Raw genomic sequence first — 23,745 nt, 5'->3', positions numbered from 1 at the left:
GGTCAGTAGCAACTGAGAGGATTTCTAAGACAGGAGGCATTCAGGAAAGGCCGCAAGGTTAGGCGTTGCTGACCAGTATATTGGGGGTCATTCTGACCCCCGCGGGCGGCAGTCGCCGCCCGCCTGGAGGGAGCCGCCATATGGCCGCTCCACGGTCGAAAGACCGCGGAGGCCATTCTGGCTTTCCTGCTGGGCTGGCGGGCGACCGCCAGAAGGCCGCCCGCCAGCCCAGCGGGAAACCCCTCCCCACGAGGAAGCCGGCTCCGAATGGAGCCGGCGGAGTGGGTATGTGCGACGGGTGCAGTGGCACCCGTCGCGTATTTCAGTGTCTGCAAAGCAGACACTGAAATACAAAGTGGGGCCCTCTTACGGGGGCCCCTGCAGTGCCCATGCCATTGGCGTGGGCACAGCAGGGGCCCCCAGGGGCCCCACAACACCCCATACCGCCATCCTGTTCCTGGCGGGCGACCCGCCAGGAACAGGATGGCGGTATGGGGTGTCAGAATCCCCATGGCGGCGCAGCAAGCTGCGCCGCCATGGAGGATTCTGCAGGACAGCGGAAAACCGGCGGGAGACCGCCGGTTTTCCTGTTCTGACCGCGGCTGAACCGCCGCGGTCAGAATGTCCTGAGGAGCACCGCCAGCCTGTTGGCGATGCTCCCGCATCCCCGGCCGGAATGACCCCCATTGTGTCTTCAATTTCCAATGAGATATTTGCAATTGGCTCCATGCTGGAAGTATGGAGCTTGGCCGACGGGATAATTTTCTTCACCTTGATTGCGTGTTTGGCTCATTTATCTTCTACCAACTCAGGTGTCCTCGTCACAAGTTTGAGGTATATTGGAGTTTTGTTTTTTATGAGCCCCCTGGTGTCCAACTCGAGTGGAATCTGCAAAAATGGAAAGAAAAAAATCAGTGACCTTACGGTTAATCATGACCCAGAGGCATGAACTGAAACATGAGACATGTAAGGAGCTCTATTTCCAGGCCATGAGGTGCAAAACATAACTAACTGTCCAGAAAAACACCCCACTGTCTAGAAATGCATCTGGCAGCCCTTACTACTATCACCTGTCTAAAACACACATTTATTTGCCGGTAACTGGAAAAATTATACCTCTGGGTTCTGTGGGTAATAAAAATATGCAAACTTACGATTTATGAACTTTCTAAAAAACACTGAGAGTCACAACATCTTGTGCCAGAAATTTGTTATTTAGTTTTTTTTATTTGTTTATTGGCATTTCAACATGTATATCTTGCTAAGACACATTTCTGGGATAGGACATCGGTGTTTGATATCATTCAGAGCATTAGCAATACTTCACCACGAGTACCTGTCCATAACAGTTTCCTTCACGTACCAGCAGCATTTCTGACAAAAAAGGAATCCTAACACAACCAACAGAACTCCCCCACCCGGTCCCTCCCCTCCCAGCTTTCAGTTAGTATCCAATCAGTTTAAGCAAGAACATCTTCAAGGGCTTCTACATGACAGTCGCACTCCTGTTTGGCCACCTATACCATTATTACACACATCACAGCTGACCCATCCCCCCAGCAGTGTCCCCACCTACCTGTCAATTAACCTCTGCTGAACAGAGCTTCGTACTTTTAGCTGGAGGGTGTCCTCCGGTGGGACTGCCAGTGCCTGCATCATGACTTCTCAGGATGGCAAGTCAACCCCCAACCACTCATCTTGTGGTGACCATCACATATGTGCTTCTTCCACCCCTGTCTATTCCAGCAGGTCCTTCCTCTAGTCCCTGCACAGAGGGGTCTAGGACTCAGCCAACTAATAGAAATATCTCTCTCAGCTACTGTGAGACCCAACATCGTGAACAGTCTACTCAATTTCTTGATGGCACGATCGGGAAATAGGCCCAACAAACACTGCTTAATCGTACAAGGGACTTCTCCACCCAGTTATTATCAAATTTGTACCAGTATCTTCATTAGGAGGTCACAATAATTGGACAGTGCTACGCTATATGTAGGTAATCGACCACAACAGCCCTGCATCTGTGAGAGTGTGAATTTTCTAACATGTTTATTAATGATTTTGGTATATTAACTATATAGTGAATTAACATGTAAAAACGGGTGACTTTTAAAAATGGTCGCCACAGTTCATTTCTGTTCCTAACTGAGCAAAATTTTCAACAAAAAGTTGTGGTTATTTTCCATAGTTCAATGCTTATATAAAAGTGTACTTGATGGTTTAATAGATGTGTACACAGCTACCCCTAGTGGATTGCTGCATTATATCTTGCAAGGCCATATTTAACTGAATTTCTGTAAAAGTTGAATGTTCTATTGTTTGAGAATGTTACTAATACGTGGTTTCTTCCTCGAGGATGGAAGTGAATGTAGCAAGCAAGAACGTTTCTTCCTGAGAAGAGAAGTTTAGATGAGATGGAACAATGGAGCTACAGACGAGACGGAAGAGGAAAAGTTACTGTTGAGAATATGTCCTGGTTAATGTGACGTTCTTGCACTTTAGGTTATCAATTAGAATTATTATTGGCTGAGTCGTAACCACCCCATGTACTGACCAATCATAAGCTTTTGAAGATTAGCATAACAACCTGAGTAGGATTTTCGTTAGTCAGAACTGGAGAATTGGAGACTTGGAGATTTGAGTCATATTAGCAGTGTGGGTTTAGCTGTCGTTAGGCCTGATACTCTGAAGACATACCTGATGGTGTCCCCTTGCTGTAGTAGACTACATGCTGTTATCGTTGGGGTAATGTATAATATTGCAATGTTATGTGTGTCTCTTTTGCTTTGCAGGTACCAGCTGCAACATATACGTTGACTGCTGCATACTAATAATGTGTTTTTATAATCACCCGAGTTAGAGATAAATTTGTGTTTCAAAATTCTTTTTACATGAAGTCCAACATGTTGAGGCCAATTTGTGGTTAGTGGGGGTATTAACTTTGAATGCTCAATATTTATATTGACACTCTTTGAATATTTGTACTAATGCACTCATTGCCATTATTACCGATTTTGGTGTTGCTAATCAATGTTATTATTTTGGAGATTATTTGCTTGATTGTTTTGATTAAACTCAGATATACTAGACGTTCTAATCAACCTCTATTAATCCTGTGTGCTTAGCACTTGTGTTTGAGAGTTATTTTCGTGACATTAGCATTGTTAATCTAGGAAAATTAATTTTATAATTCTTCTAAATAAACTGGTGTGGTTATTGTTTGAGATTCAAGATTTTTTATTATATTGATCATTTGTTGATGATTACATTCCTCATTGATGACATTCCCTCAATCCTATGTCGCTTTGATCCATTGACTTCTTGCTCAGAATCCACTATTCGGTGTAAGCAATAGGTAGGATTTCGTGGTGCTGCAGCACATCTAGGGCAGCCCTCATTTCCGGCAGGGTAGATTATATATAATCTCCTAGGGGATAGGTGGGCCATATGCACAAATATGTTTTGCTCTAATTTGCATCTTGCTTTAATTGATACCCTACACACACTATCATGTATTTTTATTTACTTCTTGTGGCTAATGGGGTCCTGGCTGATGCGCTGCTACCTCTCCTCCACTTTCAGTGGCCCCAATTGTCTGTCAGCACGCAATACTTGGTACAAGTGTGTTCTCAACCTATGGCCTCCAGACAATGAAAGCATGCTCACTAATGTCTCTGTGGGTTTGGGGGCCTCAGGAAAAAAGAGCCACAAACCTTGTGCTGTGGCCATTATTTTGGCATACCGGATGAACTGACAAAGATCCAGGCGAAATGACTCAAATGCATCCTGCACCGTAATAAATCGTCCCGCCAGACATAGGTCCGAGAGCATGATACACCCTCCCTCTTGCCATCTATTGACCTCCACAGACTGCACAATTTGTGCAAATGGTCGCACAGTCCACATATCTAAATCCGGTGCTTACAGTGCTTGCTGGATCAACCCTCACAACATCCACTCCTATAGTCGGCGTAGCTGTTAGATCACATGCGGGAGCAAGTCAGGGATCCATTTTCCTATTATCAACAGTGCCCCCTTCGTAGGTACCCTCGAGGAGTGATCTTTCACAGCTATCCTCCCCTTCCAGCCAGTGTACTGCGTGCTGTAGGTGTGCTGCGAGATAATAAAATTCTAGATCTGGGACCCCCATTCCGCTTCCCTCCCAATCTATTTTAAGCGTACCCAAACCAATCCGATAGCGTTTCCCTGCCAACAGATGCTCCTCCAAAAGGATGTCCAGCTCCCAGAATACCCTCCTCGGGAACTCATACATAGCACTCTGGAGAACATATAAGCACCTGGGCAATACCACCATTTTTATGAGCACTCATTTTCATCCAGAATGCAATTGTGGGACACAGATTACAAATCACCAGCCCTAAAGTCAGGCCATAAGTCTGTTGCTCACCATGCGATATATACATACCTAAATATTTGACATGCCACCCAATTTCCAGGGCAGCTGGAGTCCGGTAACTGATCTAAGGGCAGCTCTTTCAGCTGACCCAATGGGAACAGCTATGATTTGCACTGTTGACGTAGAGCTCTGAGAGCTCACCGAACTCTTGCATAACATTCAGCAATATGGAGACCAATATATCAGGTTGGCATAGGTGAATCATAGTTTTGTCTGCCTGTAGTGAGACCACATGTACCCTCGCCCCACTTCTATACTCTCCCCATGCAAGGCCTGTGGAAGAAGCATGCCAAAGTTTGGCAAAGTTTGCTAGGACAAAGATCAGGGGTGACAGCCGTCTGCCCTTTCGCCTGTCCCTCTATAAAAATATCTCAGTTGAGACGTACCTTCCGGTTCACACTCAAGCTATTGGTCTTTCGTACAGCAGCTTAACCCACTTAATGTAGTTGAAGCCTTGCCCCATTCTATCCAATACATGCCAGACATAGGCCCTCATTACAACCCTGGCAGTCGGTGTTAAAGTGGCGGTAAGACCGCCAACAGGCCGACGGTAAAAAAAATGGAATCACGACCATGGCGGAAACTGCCAACATGGACAGCCACTTTAACACTCCGACTGCCACGGTGGTAGAAACAAACACAGCGGCGGTCACCGCCAACAGACAAGCTGAAGAAATTGTACCGCCCACACTATTATGACGGGCCAATCCGCCACTTTTTACGGGGCGGATTGAACTCGAAAAAAAACACGTCGGAAACAGGACTTGGAAGGGAAAACACTCACCTCTACACAACCCACGAGGAACCAGGATACCATGGAGCCAGAACTCCAAATACTCCCTGCGATAGTATTCCTGCTCCTCTACCAGGAGCATGAAATATGGCGGCGACGACCACGGTGAGTACGGCACCTACAACACAGGGGAGGGGGGAGGGAAAAGAGAGGGGGACACACCCGCAACACCCCCACCTTCACCCACAACAACATTCACACAAATACATGCTGCAACATTACATTTACACCCCCCAAACTCCCCTGGAAGGACGCAATGACAAAAGGAAATGATTGTAACGATTGTAATCAATAAAAATCCATTAGTCAAAACTTTAAATACAGTATAAACAAATATGTACACCAACTATTCAAGTCCGGGTAGTGCACCATTCATAGTCTGTGGAACACTGGGCCCAAAATGCATGGGTGAGGCCCACACTCGATACCAGACTCGAAACGGAGAGAACACTGCTGGGGCATCAGATCGAAATGAAACTGGCACCTCAGGCGGAAGGGAAGGGGGGCACCTCAGCTGGATGAGTGCACGATGCCAGCTCCACAAGGGGGCTCTATGCCCATTGATGTGTCCTGGGGAGTGCAAAGCCACAGTCTCTCAAGTCTCTCCAGTAGGTGGGTTGCCCACTGCTTTATCCTGGGGAGTGCAAAGCCACAGTCTCTCAAGTCTCTCCAGTGGGTGGTTTGCCCACTGCTTTATCCTGGGGAGTGCAAAGCCACAGTCTCTCAAGTCTCTCCAGTTGGTGGTTTTCCCACTGCTTTATCCTGGGTAGTGCAAAGCCACAGTCTCTCAAGTCTCTCCAGTGGGTGGGTTGCCCACTGCTTTATCCTGGGGAATGCAAGCCACAGTCTCTCAAGTCTCTCCAGTGGGTGGTTTGCCTACTGCTTTATCGTGGGGAGTGCAAAGCCACAGTCTCTCAAGTGGATAACAGTCTCCACTGGTTCTGGAGGTGGCTTTGTGCCTAGAGTGCTTCATCCTGCCAAGGACTGAGGTAGTGGATGTGATACTCCACTGTTTCTGGAGGGGGCATTGTGCCCAGAGTGCTTCATCCTCCCAAGGACTGAGGTAGTGGATGTCAATCTCCAGTGGTTCTGGAGGGGGCTTTGTGCCCAGAGTGCTTCATCCTGCCAAGGACAGAGGTAGTGGATGTATCTCTCCACTGGTTCTGGAGGGCGCTTTGTGCCCAGAGTGCTTCATCCTGCCAAGGACTGAGGTAGTGGATGAAATACGCCACTGGTTCTGGAGGGGGCTTTGTGCCCAGAGTGCTTCATCCTGCCACTGACTGAAGTAGTGGATGTGACACTCCACTGATGGTGGTGCAACATGCAAGCTGCCCAGGCTCCTGCAACTGACCACCAGCCTTGCACGACTGAACACTGGGGATGGCAGCCATGTCTGCGGTGGTGCCACTGGCTCAGGATGTTGCGGGGCCACTGGCGGTGCTGGTGGCGGTATCAGTAGCGGTGGTGCTTGCGGCGGGCTCACTGACTGCGGTGCTGGCGGTGGTGTCAGTAGCGGCGGTGCTGGTGGCAGGCTCACTGATTGCGGTGCTGGTGAAGGGCACAGTGTTTGCGGTGTTGGTGAAGGGCTCAGTGTCTGGGGTCCTGGTGGCGGCCTTGTCCGCCGTGCAAGTTGCCGTCGACGTAGACCTGCCTTTGATTTCTCAGGCCCTTCCCCACCTTGGATGGTGGGCCAGCTGTCTTGCCACTTTCAACTTTTGTCTTGCCTGAGCCCTTGGTGGCAGGTGTTTTTGCCTTCTCCCTCTGGGATGTGGGCAACTTTTTCTGTTTTGGAGGTGGGGGAATGTCCTTGCCCTTGCTCCTTGGGACACTGGCAGCCCTGTTGCTTGGCGCACTCCAGAATCCCGCTATTGCTGGCACCACTGTGCTCGGTGATGTTGTGGCTGAGGTGCTGGGTTGGGACCTGGAAAGGCGGGCCCTAGGGGACGGACGGGGGGGGGGAGGTGAAGGGAAGAGGTCAACATTTGATAGGAAAAGCTTTTTAGACACACTGGGACGGGTAGATGGAGGGGGTTTGGGAGTGGAGGAAAAGGTAGTGGATGTAGGAGGTGTACGTTTGCTGACTTTGGATGAAGGTGCATGGGCTGGAGGCTGTTGGGTGGGTGTGTGACTGTGTTTGTGTACTTTGGGAGGAGGGCTCACAGACACACTGGGAGAGGACACAGGGGATGTGAGAATGATAGTGGGGGTGGTGAGTGCACGTGAGCTGTGTGTGGTGATGGACATGCTGGTGATGGAGGTAGTGGCTGAGGATGTAGTGCATGCAGGTGTGAGTGGAGATGTGACAGGGAGGGAGGAGGGAGACGTGGAGGAGGGGGACACTGTGGAGGCAGTGGATGTTGGTATGTGTGCATGGGTATGATGCTTGTGTGAGTGCCTGTGGGATGTGTGGTGCTTATGTTTGCCTGAGCCACCCTTGTGTGTTGATGTGTGTGCATGCTGGTCTGATGGTGTGCTTGGGATAGGCTGAGGTACAGGGGATTGGGTCTGGGTGGAGGAATGTTGGAGGGGGGAGGCTGGACACAGGGACAATGGCTGCCATCAGTGCTGAGGCCAGAACTAGAGCCTGAAATGCTCTCTGTTGGGCTGCCTGGCCAGAATGAATACCCTCCAGGTATGCATTTGTTTGTTGCAACTGCCACTCTACACCCTGGATGGCATTCAGAATGGTAGACTGCCCAACAGTGAGGGATCTCAGGAGGTCAATGGCCTCCTCACTGAGGGCAGCAGGGCTGACTGGGGCAGGGCCTGAGGTGCCTGGGGCGAAGGAGATGCCCACCCTCCTGGGTGAGCGGCCACAGGACACACGCTGAGGGGCTGCTGGGATGGTGGTGCTGGTAGGGGGGTGGCAGGTGTACCTGTAGATGCGGTGGGCACAGAGGGGCCCCCCACTGCAAGGGAGCTCCCTTCAGAGGAGGAGTCGGTGTCACTGGTCTCTGCTCCTGTCCCCGCCGTGGAGCCCCCCTTGCCCTCCGTCCCACTGGTGACTTCAGACTCTGTTGTCTCGCCCTCTAGGGCCATGTGGGATGCAGCTCCCTCCTGCTCCGGTGGCACTGCTCCCCCGCCTGATGATACTAATGCACACAAGAACAGGAAGACCACAAAAAGGGGGGGGAGAAAGAAGAGGGACATGTTCAGTGCATGCAATGCCGCTACCGTTGGCGGACACTACAGACACAGCAGCCCTCTGCACTACGCCATGCACTTAGAGTTCCCTAATTAATCACAGGGACATGGGGTACAAGGCCTATGCCCGATTGCTGCACACATGGAAGTCACAGGAACCTGACTAGGTGTAGATGGCTCTTACCACTTGTGTGGTTGGGGTGCCACATAGCCTGCCTCACAAAGGGTCCTTGCCTACAAATCTCACCCTAGCCTAGGGTAACCAACTGCCCACCTCCCCCAACCAGACACCTCCTAATGCGCGCAGAGTCAGATGGATGTGACGGTACTCACCCCCTTGTGGCTGCTGTGATGCCCTCAAGCGCCCATCCAACTCCGGATACGCCACCACCAGGATCCAGAACATCAGGGGGGTCATGGTGCGACGGGCACCCCTCCCACGTGGGGAGGCCATCCCCAGCTGGGCCTCCGCCATCTTCTTGCTCCAGCGGCGAATGTCCTCCCATCTTTTCCGGCAGTGGGTGCTCTGTCTGTGGTGGACCCCCAGGGTCCGGACGTCCTTGGCAATGGCACGCCAAATATCCTTTTTCTGGTTGGCGCTGACCTAGCGGAATAGTTCAGGGGAAAATGAAAAACTTTAACCATCCGGACCGTCACAGTCATTGTCCCATGTTCCCACCCTTGCACTGACGCACAAACACTCACCGTCCGCTCATGCAGGCCTCAGTCCCCCCCTGTATCTTCCATCCACACCACTCCAAACAGGCATTGCCCATATAGCATGCTCACAGTGTACTCACCTGTTTGTCTGGAGGACAGTAGAGTAGAGTGTACTGGGGGAGGACCCCATCCACCAACTTCTCCAACTCCTCCGAAGTGAAGGCAGGGGCCCTTTCCCCAGACACATGAGCCATCGTCGCTTCCAGACACAGGTCACAGCAGCACTTGGAGTGTGGGTCATCTCCTGTCGAAGGTAGGGTATAAAGTGAGTGAACAGACAGAAAATGGGGGTCACGTCCGCGGTGGTTCGTACCGTCACCGCCGGCGTACATCGTCATTGGCTCCTGGGACCCATAGGGCCCAATGTTAACCAATGCAGGATTGCGCCGCGGGCTTCGACCACCTACTGCGACGGTGTAGAACGCCAGCGCAGTTACCTCATATCCCATTCTCCCACATTACAGGTCAGGCTGCCGCCATTTCAGGGGGCCACATGGAATTATTTTTAAATGTGTTACACATATCTAGGCCTTGTATACACACAGAGACAGACACATTGCGGATTTACAAATGTTTGCTAATGACATGTAGTAATACCTCACTGTTGGCTGACTCTGTGCTCGCTGTTCTCGTCCATAGGGCACATCTGCTGGGGCAGGTGAGGAGATGGCGGCATCCTCCGGTGTACAGACCGCTGGTGGACATGTCGACAATGGAAGAGAGACATGTAATAGTCACTAACAGACTTGATCGTGCCACAATCCAGGAACTGTGTGCCCAGTTGGAGCCAGAACTGATGCCAGCTATCCACCATTCAACAGGAATCCCCCCTCTAGTGCAGGTCCTGTCAGTACTCCATTTCCTAGCAAGTGGGTCTTTTCAAACAACAGTGGCCATTGCATCAGGGATGTCCCAGCCTATGTTCGCAAACGTGTTGTCCAGAGTGTTGTCTGCTCTGCTGAAACACATGCGCAGCTACATCGTTTTCCCTCAGGTGGAGGATTTGCCCACAGTGTAAGGTGACTTCTATGCCCTGGGACATATCCCCAACATCATAGGTGCCATTGATGGGACACATGTGGCCTTGGTACCCCCAGCAGGAGTGAACAGGTGTACAGAAACAGGAAGAGCTACCATTCAATAAATGTGCAGATGGTGTGTTTTGGCGACCAGTACATCTCCCATGTGAATGCCAAATTTCCTGGCTCAGTGCTCGACGCTTACATTCTGAGGAATAGCAGCATCCCTTATGTGATGAGGCAACTCCAGAGGCACCGTGTGTGGCTAATAGGTGAGGACAAGGACCTCATACAGTGTGAATAGTTGCCTGGGTCTGGGGTTGTCCCTACTGGTTAGTGTGGGTCTAACAGTTGTCCCTCGACATTTGCAGGCGACTCTGGGTATCCCAACCTGTCATGGCTACTGACCCCAGTGAGAAGTCCCAGGACAAGAGCAGAGGAACGCTACAGTGAGGCACATGGGTGAACTAGGAGGAACAGGCCAGGTTCCGGTGCCTCCATATGACAGGTGGTTCTCTGTACTACTCACCAAAGAAGGTGTGCCAGATCATCGTGGCCTGCTGTATGCTGCACAACTTGGCTTTGCGACGACAGGTGCCTTTTCTGTAGGAGGATGGTCCAGAAGGAGGTCTTGTGGCAGCTGTGGAGCCTGTGGGAAGTGCAGATGAGGAGGCAGAAGAAGAGGATATAGACAACAGAAACAACGTGATCCAGCAATACTTCCAGTGAGACACAGGTAAGAAGACACCACTGCCTCCTACATCTGATACACTTGTTCTACTTCTCATCTGTCTGTCACTTTCACCCAGTGTATGGACCCTGACCTGTCACTTTGCCTTTCCATTTCACAGATGTGGGTCCCACTGTGTGACCTCTGCTATGTTACCTCATGGACTAGAGCTGTGTGACATAGGTATGTTGACAATACAATGGACATTTCTATTTTCCTCATTTATTGCAAATACACATTTGTGAAAGCACAGACTGACTCCAGAGTGTTTTGTGATTCAAGGGTGTTTATTTAACTGCAAATTAGTGGAGGGTGTTGTAAAATGGTCAGGGGGGATCGTGGAGGAATTTCCATGGCAGAGTCCAGTTATTTGTCTCACAGGTGTATTGTCCAAAGGGGCATAGGAAGTGGAGCTAGGGAAGTTTAAGGATGGGCATGGTGACGAAGTGGGACAGAAGGATGACATTCAGGATGGTCTCATTTCTTGGCGGGGGTCTTGGCATTGTTCTCTATCTTTGTCCTGGATCTCAGGGACCGTTTGCGGGGTGTTTCTCCATCTGCAGGGGGTGGGGTGCTGGTGTTGTGGTTCTGTGGCGGTGCCTCCTGTCCAGTAGCGCCGGCGGAGGTGGTGGGCAGTTCATCATCAAGGCTAGTGTCAGGAGCCCCTTGTTGTGCCACAGTGTCCCTCCTGGTGTTCACAAGGTCCTTCAGCACCCCTACAATGGTGACCAGGGTGTTGTTAATGGACTTCAGTTCCTCCCTGATTCCCAGATAGTGTTCCTCCTGCAGCCGCTCGGTCTCCTGAAAGTTGGCCAGTACTGTTGCCATCGTCTCCTGAGAAAGATGGTACACTCACATGATGTTGGAGAAGACCTCGTGGAGAGTGGGTTCCCTGGGCCTGTCCTCCCCCTGTCGCACAGCAGTCCTCCCAGTTCACCTGTTTTCCTGTTCCTCTGTCCCCTGAACCGTGTGCCCACTGCCACTGCCCCCAGGTCCCTGATGTTCTTGGGTTGGTGGGTTTGCCTGGGTTCCCTGTAGTGGTTGACACACTGCTGCTTGACGTGTCCTGGGGACAGAGGGATGTGCCCGCTGGGTGGATGCTGTGCTGGTGGTTCCTGAGGGGGGAGGCTCTGTGGTGGCATGTGCCAGTGTGTGGGGAACCGACTGTCCCGAGGTTCCAGATGGGCCGGGCTGGTCATCTAGAGCCAGTTGGACAGAGCTGCTGTCATCACTGTGGGCCTATTCTGTGGGGGGGGGGGTGGACATGTCTGGAACCTCCTGTCTGGTGACGTTGGGTATGGGTCCTGCAGGGGTGTAAAGGCATGATTATTGCATCTGTGTGTGCCATTGTGTGCCATGGGTGGGTGACCCTCTACCCCAGTGCTTACATTCTTGTCTAGGACCTTGTCTAGGACCTTGTGTGATATTTGGTTTGGGGATCTGTGTGGCTATGTGTAGTGGACATGCTTTGGTGATGGGTGTCTATGTTTTGGTGCTGCATGCAGGGCTTGGTGTTGGGATGGGTGGTTTGTGATAGTGGGACATATGTGAGGTGTTGGGGTGATGGGGGTGAGGGTGAAGTTGGGGGTATGTGATAGCATGCAGGTAGGGTGGGGGATGTAATAGTTAAGATTTGAGTCCATTCCTCCAGCTACTCCTGCGAGGCCCTCAGGATGCAGTATTGTCAAGACTTGCTCCTCCCATGTTGTTAGTTGTGGGGGAGGAGGTGGGGGTCTGCCGCCAGTCCTCTGAACTGCAATCTGGTGTCTTGAGACACCCCCGTAGGTCGTTCCACCTCTTCCTGGTGTCATCCCATGTTCTTGGATGCTGTCCCACTACGTTGACCCTGTTGACAATTCTGCGCCATAGCTCCATCTTCCTTGGAATAGAGGTGTGCTGCACCTGTGATCCGAATAGCTGTGGCTCTACCTGGATGATTTCCTCCACCATGACCCTGAGCTCATCCTCAGAGAACCTGGGGTGTCTTTGCGGTACCATGGGGTGGTGTGGGTGATTTGTGAGGTGGTGTGTGTTGTGATGTGTGAGGGGATGTGTTTGTGTGTGTTGTGTGAGTTGCATGGATGTTGTGTGAGTGATGGTGTTGTGTGCCTATGGATGCTAGTTTGTTGATGGTGGTGTCTCTCTCTGTGCTTCGTTCTAAATCTTTGTCGTAGGGGTTTGTGGGTGATGTGGGTGTGTGTTTTATTATGTATTGAGTGTGTGGGAGTGGTGTGTGTATGTGTATCAGGTGTGTGTATTTCGCATTGTCCAATGTGGTTGTGTTTTGTGAATGTTGTGTATTATGAGCGCAGTGGTGTGTACCGCCAATGTAATACCGCGGTTGAAAGACCACCGCGTGGATTTGTGAGTTGTGATAGTGTGGGCGTATTCCTGTTGGTGTGACGGAGGAGGTTTTGTTATCGCCAGTTTATCACTTACCTTTGGTGTGGCGGACTTGTGTGGGTGTCTAGATTTGGGCGGATTCCGAGCTGTGGGTCGTAATAGCTGCAGCGGAATTCCGCCGCTGCAGCGGTGTGCGTCTTCTGCATGGCGGTAAGCGGGATTTACAGCCAATGTTGTAATGAGGGCCATAGTCCCAGCACACAAAATCAAAAGCTTGTCCGATGTCCAAAAAAGCAAGAGCGCATGGATCATTTTCCAGGTCAGGGAGGATGTGCATCAGTCAGCAGAGGGTGCATAGTGTGTTTCATTGGGGGATGAATCTCACTTGGTCCCTATGGCCAAAACCTGGGAGATGGGGCATCAGGCGCAGTACCAAGACATGGCTTAGAATCTTCTGGACTATATTTAACATGGAGAGTGGACGATAGGAACCTGCCTCCATAGGGTCTTTCCCCTGTTTTGCTATCAATAAAATAAGATCCTCTCTCATCAAGTCCGGAAGAACCCCCAGTTCCAGTGCAGCAGTATAAACAGGCAGCAGTTTGTCAACCAGGGTCCTTGAGAATCCTTTATAAAATTCTGCTGGTAAGCCATTTCCCCAGGGGATTTGGCTGTCTTCAGTGCATCAACTGCCCCAAGCAACTCCTGTCTGGTCAGGGGGGCCCCCAATTCCACGTCCTCCGCCAGGGAGAGGTACAGTAGTGGCAGCACTGCCAGGCACACAGAGAGCAACTGTTCATCAATGCAACTGGGTGCGGTGTACACCCCTGAAGATGAGTGACAAAGACATCATTGATAGCCTACTGGGTTGAAAAAATACATCCCCATTGGTCCCTCACTGCCAGTATAAGTTGCACCAAAGTCTCCATCTTTACCAGCTGCTCCAATAAGCATCCCGCCTTGTCACCCTCCATGTAAAGTCTCTTCTTCTCAGTGAGACAGACATGTTTCTAAACTTGATCCCCAACTATACACACCTGATGTTGCGCCTATCCCAGTCTCTCAGGAGTTCCATGTTGGTAGTCAGTGCCCTCTCCAGGATCTCCAAGACCACCTCCTTCCGTGTCAGTTCACTCTCCAACATGTGGCGCACTGTCACCGATGTAGCCATTCACACCCCTTCAATTACCACTTTCAAAGTGTCCTATTCACCTGCTCTGTTACTTGTGCTACCCTAGTTCAGGTCAAAGTAAGACATGAGGGCATCTGTTAAAGTGTCCTAGAAGAACTGGGCTGCCAGCGCTTCTACCCTGAGTCTCCAAAGCAGAACCCTAGGTGTCAGCTGATTCAGAGTGTATGCGAACAAAAGGGGCGAGTGGTCTGATATAAACTGGGCCAAACAGGCCAACTCCACCACCCGGGGTGTTGCGCCTGACACTTTGAGAAAGTAATCCAGTCTGCTGTGCCCCTTAGCTGCCTGAGTGTAGAAAGAATATGCGAGAGTCTGAGAGTGCTTGTCACACACTCATCAATCCCAAGCTTGCCTTTACCTGTACATGCGCTGATGCCATGTTGAGTTTATTACACCGACAGGGCAGGGATCTGACCAGAAGTCTATTGGAAACACAGTTAAAGGCACCCGCCAAGAGAACCTCCACCTCTAGGTAATTCTATGCAGCCAACAGCACTGTACCAAAAAAAGCTCCGTCATCAATATTGGGTGCATAGACATTAATATTTGTAGGAAACTGCCTCTTTTTGACATGGTTACCCATCACTTTTTGCCTGGTAAATGATGTGATTTCGACTGAAAGAACACTGGGTTTCTGCTAACCAGGTACCCAGTGCCAGAGTTCTTTCCCAAAACTGCATAGTTGTTTCCCCAATTGGCAAATCCTTTAGCACCCTCTCTTAGTCCCTAGTGAATGGAACCCCTGGTACCTAGGGCCTCAGGTACTGAAGAGGGACCCTAAGGGGTGCAGCACAAACAGTGTTACTCTAAGGGACCCCTCACCAAGCCCATGACAGGCTGTCTTTGCATGCTGCGCGTCCTGGTGCAGACAAAAGTGAAAACACAACATGGCACACAGCATGTGCGCCATGTCCCCTGAAACTATATAGAGTATATGTAAGTCACCCCTACAGAAGGTCTTACAGCCCTAAGACAGGGTGCATTACATTACATGTGAGGGCATATCTGCAAGAGCAGATATGCCCCTGCTATGTCTTTGTCGATTCTCATGCACAGTAAGTGTGCAGGGAAGCCATTTTAAATACATGTGCTGGGCACTGCTAAATACGAGTTCCCCAGCTACATGATGGCTTCACTGAAGATAGGGATGTTTGGTATCAAACATCTCATATTTGATAAACCCACACTGTTGCCAGTGATGGATTTATCAATACATGTACCCAGAGGGCACCTTAGAGGTGCTCCTGAAACCTGCCAATCTATGGTGTGCTTGCTGACCAGATGGAGCCACCCTGCCACCAACAGCCAAGAGTATGGCAACCTAGGGTGAGAGTCCTTTGCTCTCAGGAAGCCCAGAACAAAAGCCTGTCTGAGAAGAGGGTCTAAGAGCCCCTCCCGCAGGATGATTTGCTGATTAGCCTCCTTGGGCTGGCAAGATTCAAAGAAGCTGCCGCCTTTAGAATGCAAATCTAGCTCCCCTCACAGAAGAGAAAGCCACCCCCTCTGCCCAGAGCCCCCTTCGCACCTGGACAGGTGAGAAAATTAGCTAGTCAGGTAGGTATCCCCCCCAGGCTAGTACTACCCCTAAGGTGCCCTACTGCGAGGTGGACACAATTTTTCAGAAGTAGCCATCTTTGTGATGGTATACCTAGTGATTCTGTGACAGGGCTATGCCCACTTCCCAAAGAAAGTGGTCATATAGGGGGCGTAGTGACCCCAAGGGTCAGTAGCACATTGACTACTACCCTACACACTCCTAACAACCCTAAATTCAGTATTTAGGGGAGACCCTGGCACCAGAGAAGCAGATCCTGGTGATCTAAGAAGCCCAAGGTCCCTGAAGGGACGCACAAGCAGAAGAGGAGAAAGGAAACAACTTACCTGGTACCAACCCCACTGGCCTGTCAGCAACCCTCAATGGATTCTGCACCAAAAGTCAACTCATCCTGCAGCTGTTTCTCCAGCAATCCATGAGGACTGCCTGCCTTCGAAAAAGACTCAAGACCTCCAGTGAACAGCAGACCTTTTCCCCAACAAACCCTAAAGAAAGGACTCTGAAGCCTCCAGAAACGCTAATACCTACCATCTGAAGTCACCAAAGCACTTGCGGTCTTCGACCCAAGCTGAAGTGGACCACCAGTGCCAACAAGGTTCACTAGCTCCCCAGAGTCTGAGTCCATCATGGTTTCACCTGTACTGGACTCCCCGAAGTCGCCTGCAGCCTCTGCACACAGGCCCCCTATCCTGCAGCCTGAAACAGACACTGCTCTGTCGCCTCTGGACCAAGTTGAAGTGGGCCCTTGGTGTCAACAAAGTCCCTCAGCTCCTCTGAGCTTGAATCCACTGTGGTGTCACCCCTCCTGGGTTCCCCAACAACGCCTGCAGCCTCATACCACAGAACCCCTCAACTGCGAGTGCTCCGGACAGAGAAACCCAAAACCAAAGGACACCTCTGCACACATTCCCCCAGGCCCACGGAGAAGGGGACCAAAAGTGCACTTATGGCCCAAGCACCCCATGTTTGTAACCTAACTGTTGTTCTCCTCAACTGGCTTTCTAGCCCGAGCCTGCAGACTTTCTCCATGGAGACTGATCACCATAGAAACACATTGGGCACCCAATGCCATACTACACCTCTGCACCCGGCTGCCCCAGTGCCGCCCTGAGTGACCTGTTGGTGTGGCCCTGACCGCTGCCCATTACTCACCTTAAGACTCAGAGACTGCTCCTGTAAGTCATCATACAGTATCTCTTTGCAGAATCTGTTTTTCCTCCCATAGGGTAACATTGCAGAACTCAGAAATTACATTGTCCACTTTTAAAAAGTAAAAAAGAGTTCCTATTTAAAATCATACTTACTTGAATTATTTTTCTGAATGCCGAAACATATATAAAGTTATTTGCTATTTTTTTTAATTGGTGTGGGTATCCTTTTTTAGTTGTTTGCCTCATTTATTGACCATTGTGTGTAATTGCAGATGTCTTGCACTCCTCTGTGTTAAGCCTAAGGCCCTCATTATCAACACGGCGGTAAACACTGCACTGCAGGCGGCGGCGGTAAAATACCGCCAACAGAAGTGCAGTCCGGACCTCCAACTAAAGATCCAACTGAAGCACAGGCATCCTTAAAAACACCCACCGCCAGCAGAGGAGTGCCGAGAATGAACCAAATATAAGGAAACAGTCATCCGAGGCTAACACAACACGCCAAAATGGACATGGATAGAGAGCTGTAGATCATGCCAGCCCTTCTCCTTACCATATACCTCCACGACCGAGACCGCCGACAAAGACGACGATGGTAAGTACCGCAACCTACGAAACAAGGCAAGAAAGGGCACAGTTATTGACCCACCCACTCCACCCTCCCTGAAACGCTCCCATAACCCTTCACAGCAGCACAAGCCATACACCCCACAGCAAGAGGGACTTACCCGACACAAGGCAAATCCAACCTGTCCAAAGTACATACATGTGCCCCACACCCACAAACAATGAAACGAGAGACCAGGGATCCAGAGTGTGCCCCCAAAAACACAAGCCACACATTAACTTTTAATTCTGCTCTCTGAGCAAATGAATTGGATATAAGGCCAATGGCCAGTCCATAGTGCAAGAAGTCCCATGGGCCACAATGGCCCCAACCTGACTCCCACAAGTGCTATGGTACTTCACCTCATAGGGGCAACAATGGGGCATCCAGGCACCTCAGGAAACAGGGAACAGGGGCAGGTGGTGGTGGGGGTGGTGATTTGCGAGGGGGGTGGGGCTTAGATTTGTGGTCGGAAGGTGGAGGGAGTTTGGGTTTGGCTTTGGAAGGTGGGGGAGTGTGCTTGGACCGAGTGGAGCCAGATGGAATAGGCTCAGCGCGGGGCTTCTTCCTCTCTGCGGAAGGGGCACAGGAATGTGAAGGGCGGACAGGGGCGGGCTGTGATTTGGAAGGAGTGGATATGGCAAGGAGGTGTGCACATTTAGGGATGAGATGGGGTGGGCCAGTGGGATAGAATAGGTCAGCACGGGAGAGGAAAAGTTTATTTGGTGCAATTAGGTTGGGCCTGGAGGAAGGCGTGGGAGTGGAGGTAGAGGGAGTGGTCGTAAGTGGTGTAAATGTGCGTGTTGTGGGTGCAGGTGACTGGACAGTATGCTGAGGTGTGGTGGATGTGTGATGGGTAGGTGTTTTGGTGCGTTTGAGTGTTTTGGGAAGGGGGTGGACACAGTGGGACAAGACAGGCTGCCAGTGTGAATGTATGTTGTCTGGGTGTCTGCAAGTCTGATGAGTGTGCTGCATGTGTCAACTAAAGTAGTTGTGGTGAGTGCAGGTGTGGTGTCTGGGGTGCATGTATGGATGTGTGCTATTGTGGTGACTGCAGGAATAGGCTCAGCAACAGTGAATGAAGGTGCTGTGCCTGGGGGTGTTTATGTGGAGGGGACAGACAGGGAGGCGGAAGAGGTGGGCACACTGGGGGAAGTGGATGTTGATGTGTGTGCATGTGTATGTTGGCTGTGTGAATGCTTGTGGTGGCAGGTCTGGTGCTTGTGTTTTGAAGTGTGCTTCTTGTGTGTTGAGGTGTGTGCCTGCATGTCAGAATGTGTGCTTTGGACGGGTGAAGGGAGTGGGGTGCTGGAAGAGGTAGAGGAGGTTTGAGGGGGGACGGAATAACCAGAGACACTGGCTGCCATCCAAGAGGAGGCCAGAGCCTGAAAAGATCTCTGTAGGCCAGACACGGCACTGTGAATGCCATCCAGATAGGCATTGGTCTGCTGCATCTCTGATGCTAACCCCTGGATGGCATTAACAATGGTTGTCTGCCCTACAGAGATGGTTCTCAGGAGGTCAATAGCCTCCTCTGTGAGGGCAGCAGGGCTGACTGGGGCAGGGGAAAAGGTGCCTTGGGCGAAGGAGACACCCACCCTTCTGGGTGAGCGGGCAACTCGGTGGGGAGCAAATGGGAGGGCGGTGATGGTGTGGGGGTGGCGGAAGATGACACAGTAGGGGTGGGCCCACTAGGGTCCGCCACCGCCAGTGAGACCCCTTCGGAGGAGGTATCGGAGTCACTACCTCCAGTGGTAGTTGCCTCCCCGTGGTACCCCCCTCGCCCACCAACCCAGTGGTCCCTTTGGCGTCGGACGACTCTGCCTCTGAGGATCCGTGGGCCGCTGCATCCCCACTCGCCTGTGCCTCAACTCCCTCGCCAGATGATGCTGATGTACACAGACAACACAAGAGAACATGGATGGGGAGACAAAAAACCAGAGACATTTATAATAGCTGAATGGAGTTAACATAGCGGTTCATACATACACACACTAAGAAGACCCTCCAACAGGCAGCACACACCGCTATATCCATGGCAATGCCCCTGACTAGTGCCCAGAACCCTGCTCTACAGACATTCCCCAAATAACTTAAGGACCCAACGTGTAGTAGACCTGACCATAACACCCCTACTCCCCACAGGGGCCATAATGTATATGGACATCAGTCAGAGTCCCTGCAACTAAGCAGCATAAACCCGAATGCACACACACACATCCATCAAGGGTCAAAAATATGGTATGTGTACTCACCCCCTTGTGACTGCTGTGCAGCCTTCAAGCGCCCATCCTGGCCTGGGTACGCCCCCGCCAGGATGCGTTGCATAAGGGGTGGTCAGTGCCCGACGGGCACTCCTTCCCCGTTTGGAGGACTTTCCTAGCTGGGCCTCGCAGATTTTTCGCACCCGGCACCGCAGGTCCTCCCACCTCTTCCTGCAGTGGGTGCTCCGCCTGTTGTAGACCCCCAGGGTCCGCACCTCCTTGGCAATGGCATGCCAAAGTGCCCTCTTCTGGTGAGCGCTTACCTAAAAGGGACACGCATAAATGTAACACAGAGGTCAGGCACTGGCCAATCATATACAGCTGGCTATATGTCCACTATGGGACAGACAGTACAAACCGATTAACAGCACATACACACTCAGCATGTCAGCAACCCTGGCCCATCCAGTGGCAGAGGTGCACACATGTATGCTGCCAACACCAACCATTATACACATCCATGGCCCCTAATGCTCCTACTCACCTGTACCTCCAGCCGTCCATAGAGCTTGGCGTACAGGGGCAGGACTCCATCCACAAGCCTCTCCAATTCCTCTTGGGTGAAGGCCAGGGCCCTTTCCCCTGCAACACGTGCCACTTCCATGACCAGAGGCAGGACACAGTAGTACACTCAGTGGAGTAACTGCTTGCACGAGATCAGGAAGTCAAGTAAAGTTGGGGTGATGAGTTCGCGTACGCACAGCGGCAGTGTGCACTGTAACCGCCAGCGGCGATCATGATACGTTAGGATTCCCCATTGACATCCATGTTAACCAATTAATTTGCACACAGCGGTAAACACTGCCTTACGCTGTTACGTCAACTGCTAGTGGTATGAGGTCACTTCCTCAACAACAGTTCTGGATTACATGGGGCAGATATTTTGCCAAAAACAACGCATTTATAAAACTCCCATCTGCACAATGCAGGACCTACTGTTCCCCAGACACCCATAGGCATGTGACAATTAACATTTCCTCACCTGACAAGCCCTGATCTATCATTGTGGTTAAGTTGCAGTTATGTCATACACACTATGCATTTGTGTCGAAGACAATCAAGCCAGCAGTGCTCAATGACTGACAATGTGTGCCTATGTATGTGTGTTCCTCACACATGTTTCCAACTCCTCCTAGGCACATACGCTTGTGGCGAGGAAGGGCCCCATCAGTGTACAGACCACTTGTGGATTTGCGGACCATGGTGGAGTATAACATAATTATCAATTACAGACTCACCCGTGCAACTATTCTTAAACTTTGTGCATTACTGGATCCGGCACTGACTCCGGCAAATCGTAATCAGCATGCCATCCCTACTGAAGTGCAGGTACTTTCTGCACTCCATTTCCTGGCCACGGGCTCATTTCAAGTGACAGTGGGCATGGGTGCTGGTTTTTCACAGCCAATGTTTAGCATTATGCTGACAAGATTCCTGAATGCATTTGTACGACACCTGCAGTCCTATGTGAGGTTTCCCCAGAGTACTGACCTCCCTGCCATCAGGTCATACTTCTATGCCTTTGCAACATACCCCATGTGATAGGTGCCATTGATGGCACCCACATAGCTATCATCCCTCCCAAGAGTCAGTGAACAGGTGTACAGAAACCGGAAGAGCTTTCACTACATGAACATTCAATTGGTGTGTACTGCAGACCAGTACATCACACATGTGAATGCCATGTTCCCTGGTTCAGTCCATGATTCATTTGTGCTGAGGAACAGTAGTGTGCCACACAAGATGAAACAACTACAAGAGGACAGAGGGTGGATCATAGGTAGGTGTTTCTGTCACTTATTTCCACCTAGCAGATAACCAGGCTGTCTGCCTCTGAGGCTTGTCGTCTTAAGTTGTGTTGTGCACCTTTTTCTAGGTGATTCTGGCTATCCCAACTTGCGTTAGCTCCTGACACCAGTGAGAAATCCTGGAACAGATGCAGAGAGGAATTCCAATGAGTCCCATGGACGTACTAAGAAGGTAATAGAGCGCACAATAGGTCTCCTGAAGGCTAGATTTTGTTGTCTACAAATCTCTGGCAGTTCCCTGGCCTATGGGCCTGAAAAGGTGTGTAGAATAGTGGTGGCCTGCTGCATGCTGCCCAACGTGGCTGTGAGAAATTCTTTCCCCCTCTTGGCGGAGGAGGGTGCTGTATATCCAGACCAGCTTCCTCAGAGAGGGGACAAGAGTGATGGTGATGATGAGGAAGGGGAAGATGTAAATTCTAGGACCCAACTGATACAACTCTACTTCCAGTAACTATGTGGGACAATTGGATGAGATTGGTGTCTGTGCATCATACTGTCAGTGTGCCTTGTCATCTGGGGGGGGTTGGATTAATACTAATTGCCACTGTGTCCAGGTCTGCATAGGACAGCTTACAATTTAGTGTATTTTTTCTAAACATATTTGGGCGTAACAACATGTAATGCGAGTGGTGCTTTTCATGCTACGGAGGTACAAATAAAGGAGCTATCACCCAGCTGCATCCATACTTCACTTTGTTCACACATAATGACAGGGGACATTGTAACAGGAGTGATATATGTTTTATTTGGTGCAGGGATAAAATCGTGCAAATTACAGTGATGGTAGTGGGTCAATGGTGGTTATCCAAAATGGCAACATGGTGGCAGCATTGTTGTCAGTATTGGTAGGTCCATCCATGCTTACATGAGTTTTTAATTATTGGTAGCACTGTTTGGTGGTTGATTGAGTGGGATAGTTGGTGGACAGTTTTTTGTAGAGTCACTTCCTCGAGGGGGCCTTGTTCTTGGCAGGTGTTCGGGTCCCATATCTTGGCTTGAGGGTCTGTTTGGGCGCCTGTTATTGACCTGCAGGGGATGAGATGGATGTCCCCTGTATTTCCTCAGAGGGTAGTACATGTGAAGTTGCTGCTGATGCTCTTGTTGTCCGGTCTGTATCTTGTGCCGTAGTGGGGACTTCCTGTTCTGTGTGGACCTCAGGCTGTGTTTGGACAAGCTGCAGCAGCGCATCTGCTATTCTGGCCATTGTGGCATTGTGCAGTTTCCAATGCTCCATGGCATTTTGGTGGTGTGCTTGCTGCATCCTCTGACTCTGCTCCAGGGTGGATACTATCTGGGCCAATTTGTCCTGGGTATGGTGGTAGGCTCCCAGGACACTCAGAGATCATGTCCTGGGCTGCAGCATCTATCGTGTGGCCTCCCCCCTGCCCTCCCACTGGGCCTAGCCCCTGTGCCTGTGTCCCCTGCACAGGTCTGGCGGTACCACTTGTACTGGGGCCATCGTCTTCCTGCCTGTTGGTAGGGGGTGACTGTGGCCTCTGTACTTGTGTTCCACCAGTCTGTGGCCTGGATACACATGTGTGGGACGGTTGCCCTGGGTTGATGTTATTGGCTGGGTGGTAGGGGTGTCAGTGGTATCCTGGGTGGGGCTGCTGGATGGTGACAGTCCAGGACTGGGTGAGGGGCCAGCCTGATCATCAGTGTCCAGGGTTCCATCCCCAGTGTCCTGTGAGGTGCCTCTTTCTCCCTGGGGAACACTGCCACTCCCTGTCCTGTCCGTCAGGGTGGCATGGGTGGTGGTGCCTGTTGGGGGAAATGGACATGTCTGTTACATTATCATGGTCGGATGAGGGGCAGGGGCCTGGGCAGGTTTGTGCAGCTTACACACTTTGGGGCCATGCAGGATGCTTTAGTGGGGTTAGCATTGCTTTTAGCTTCAGATGTGGAGGTGCATTGTGGGTGTTATAGGCCATTGTGTTTCCTTGCAGGGGTGGGTGGCTGTGCACAGGGGGAGGGATGTGGGCCTGTTAGTGGGTTTGTGGGC

At 51.0% G+C, this 23,745-nt stretch overlaps 1 protein-coding gene across 1 annotated transcript in view; it reads right to left on the bottom strand.

Annotated features, from left to right (window-relative positions):
• Positions 1-789: 789 nt before the first annotated feature.
• The window catches only part of LOC138262386 (cytochrome P450 3A19-like), a 61,467-nt gene continuing 38,511 nt past the window's right edge, over positions 790-23,745 (bottom strand). Inside the window, exon 5 of the mRNA XM_069212286.1 lies at positions 790-888. Within this exon, the coding sequence (XP_069068387.1) occupies positions 790-888 (99 nt within the window). The remainder of the gene's footprint in view (positions 889-23,745) is intronic.

This window comes from Pleurodeles waltl, chromosome 10 (genome assembly GCF_031143425.1).
Source record: "Pleurodeles waltl isolate 20211129_DDA chromosome 10, aPleWal1.hap1.20221129, whole genome shotgun sequence".
NCBI lineage: Eukaryota > Metazoa > Chordata > Amphibia > Caudata > Salamandridae > Pleurodeles > Pleurodeles waltl.
Note: the sequence above shows the minus strand (reverse complement) of the source record. Positions and strands in the feature narration are given on the sequence as shown.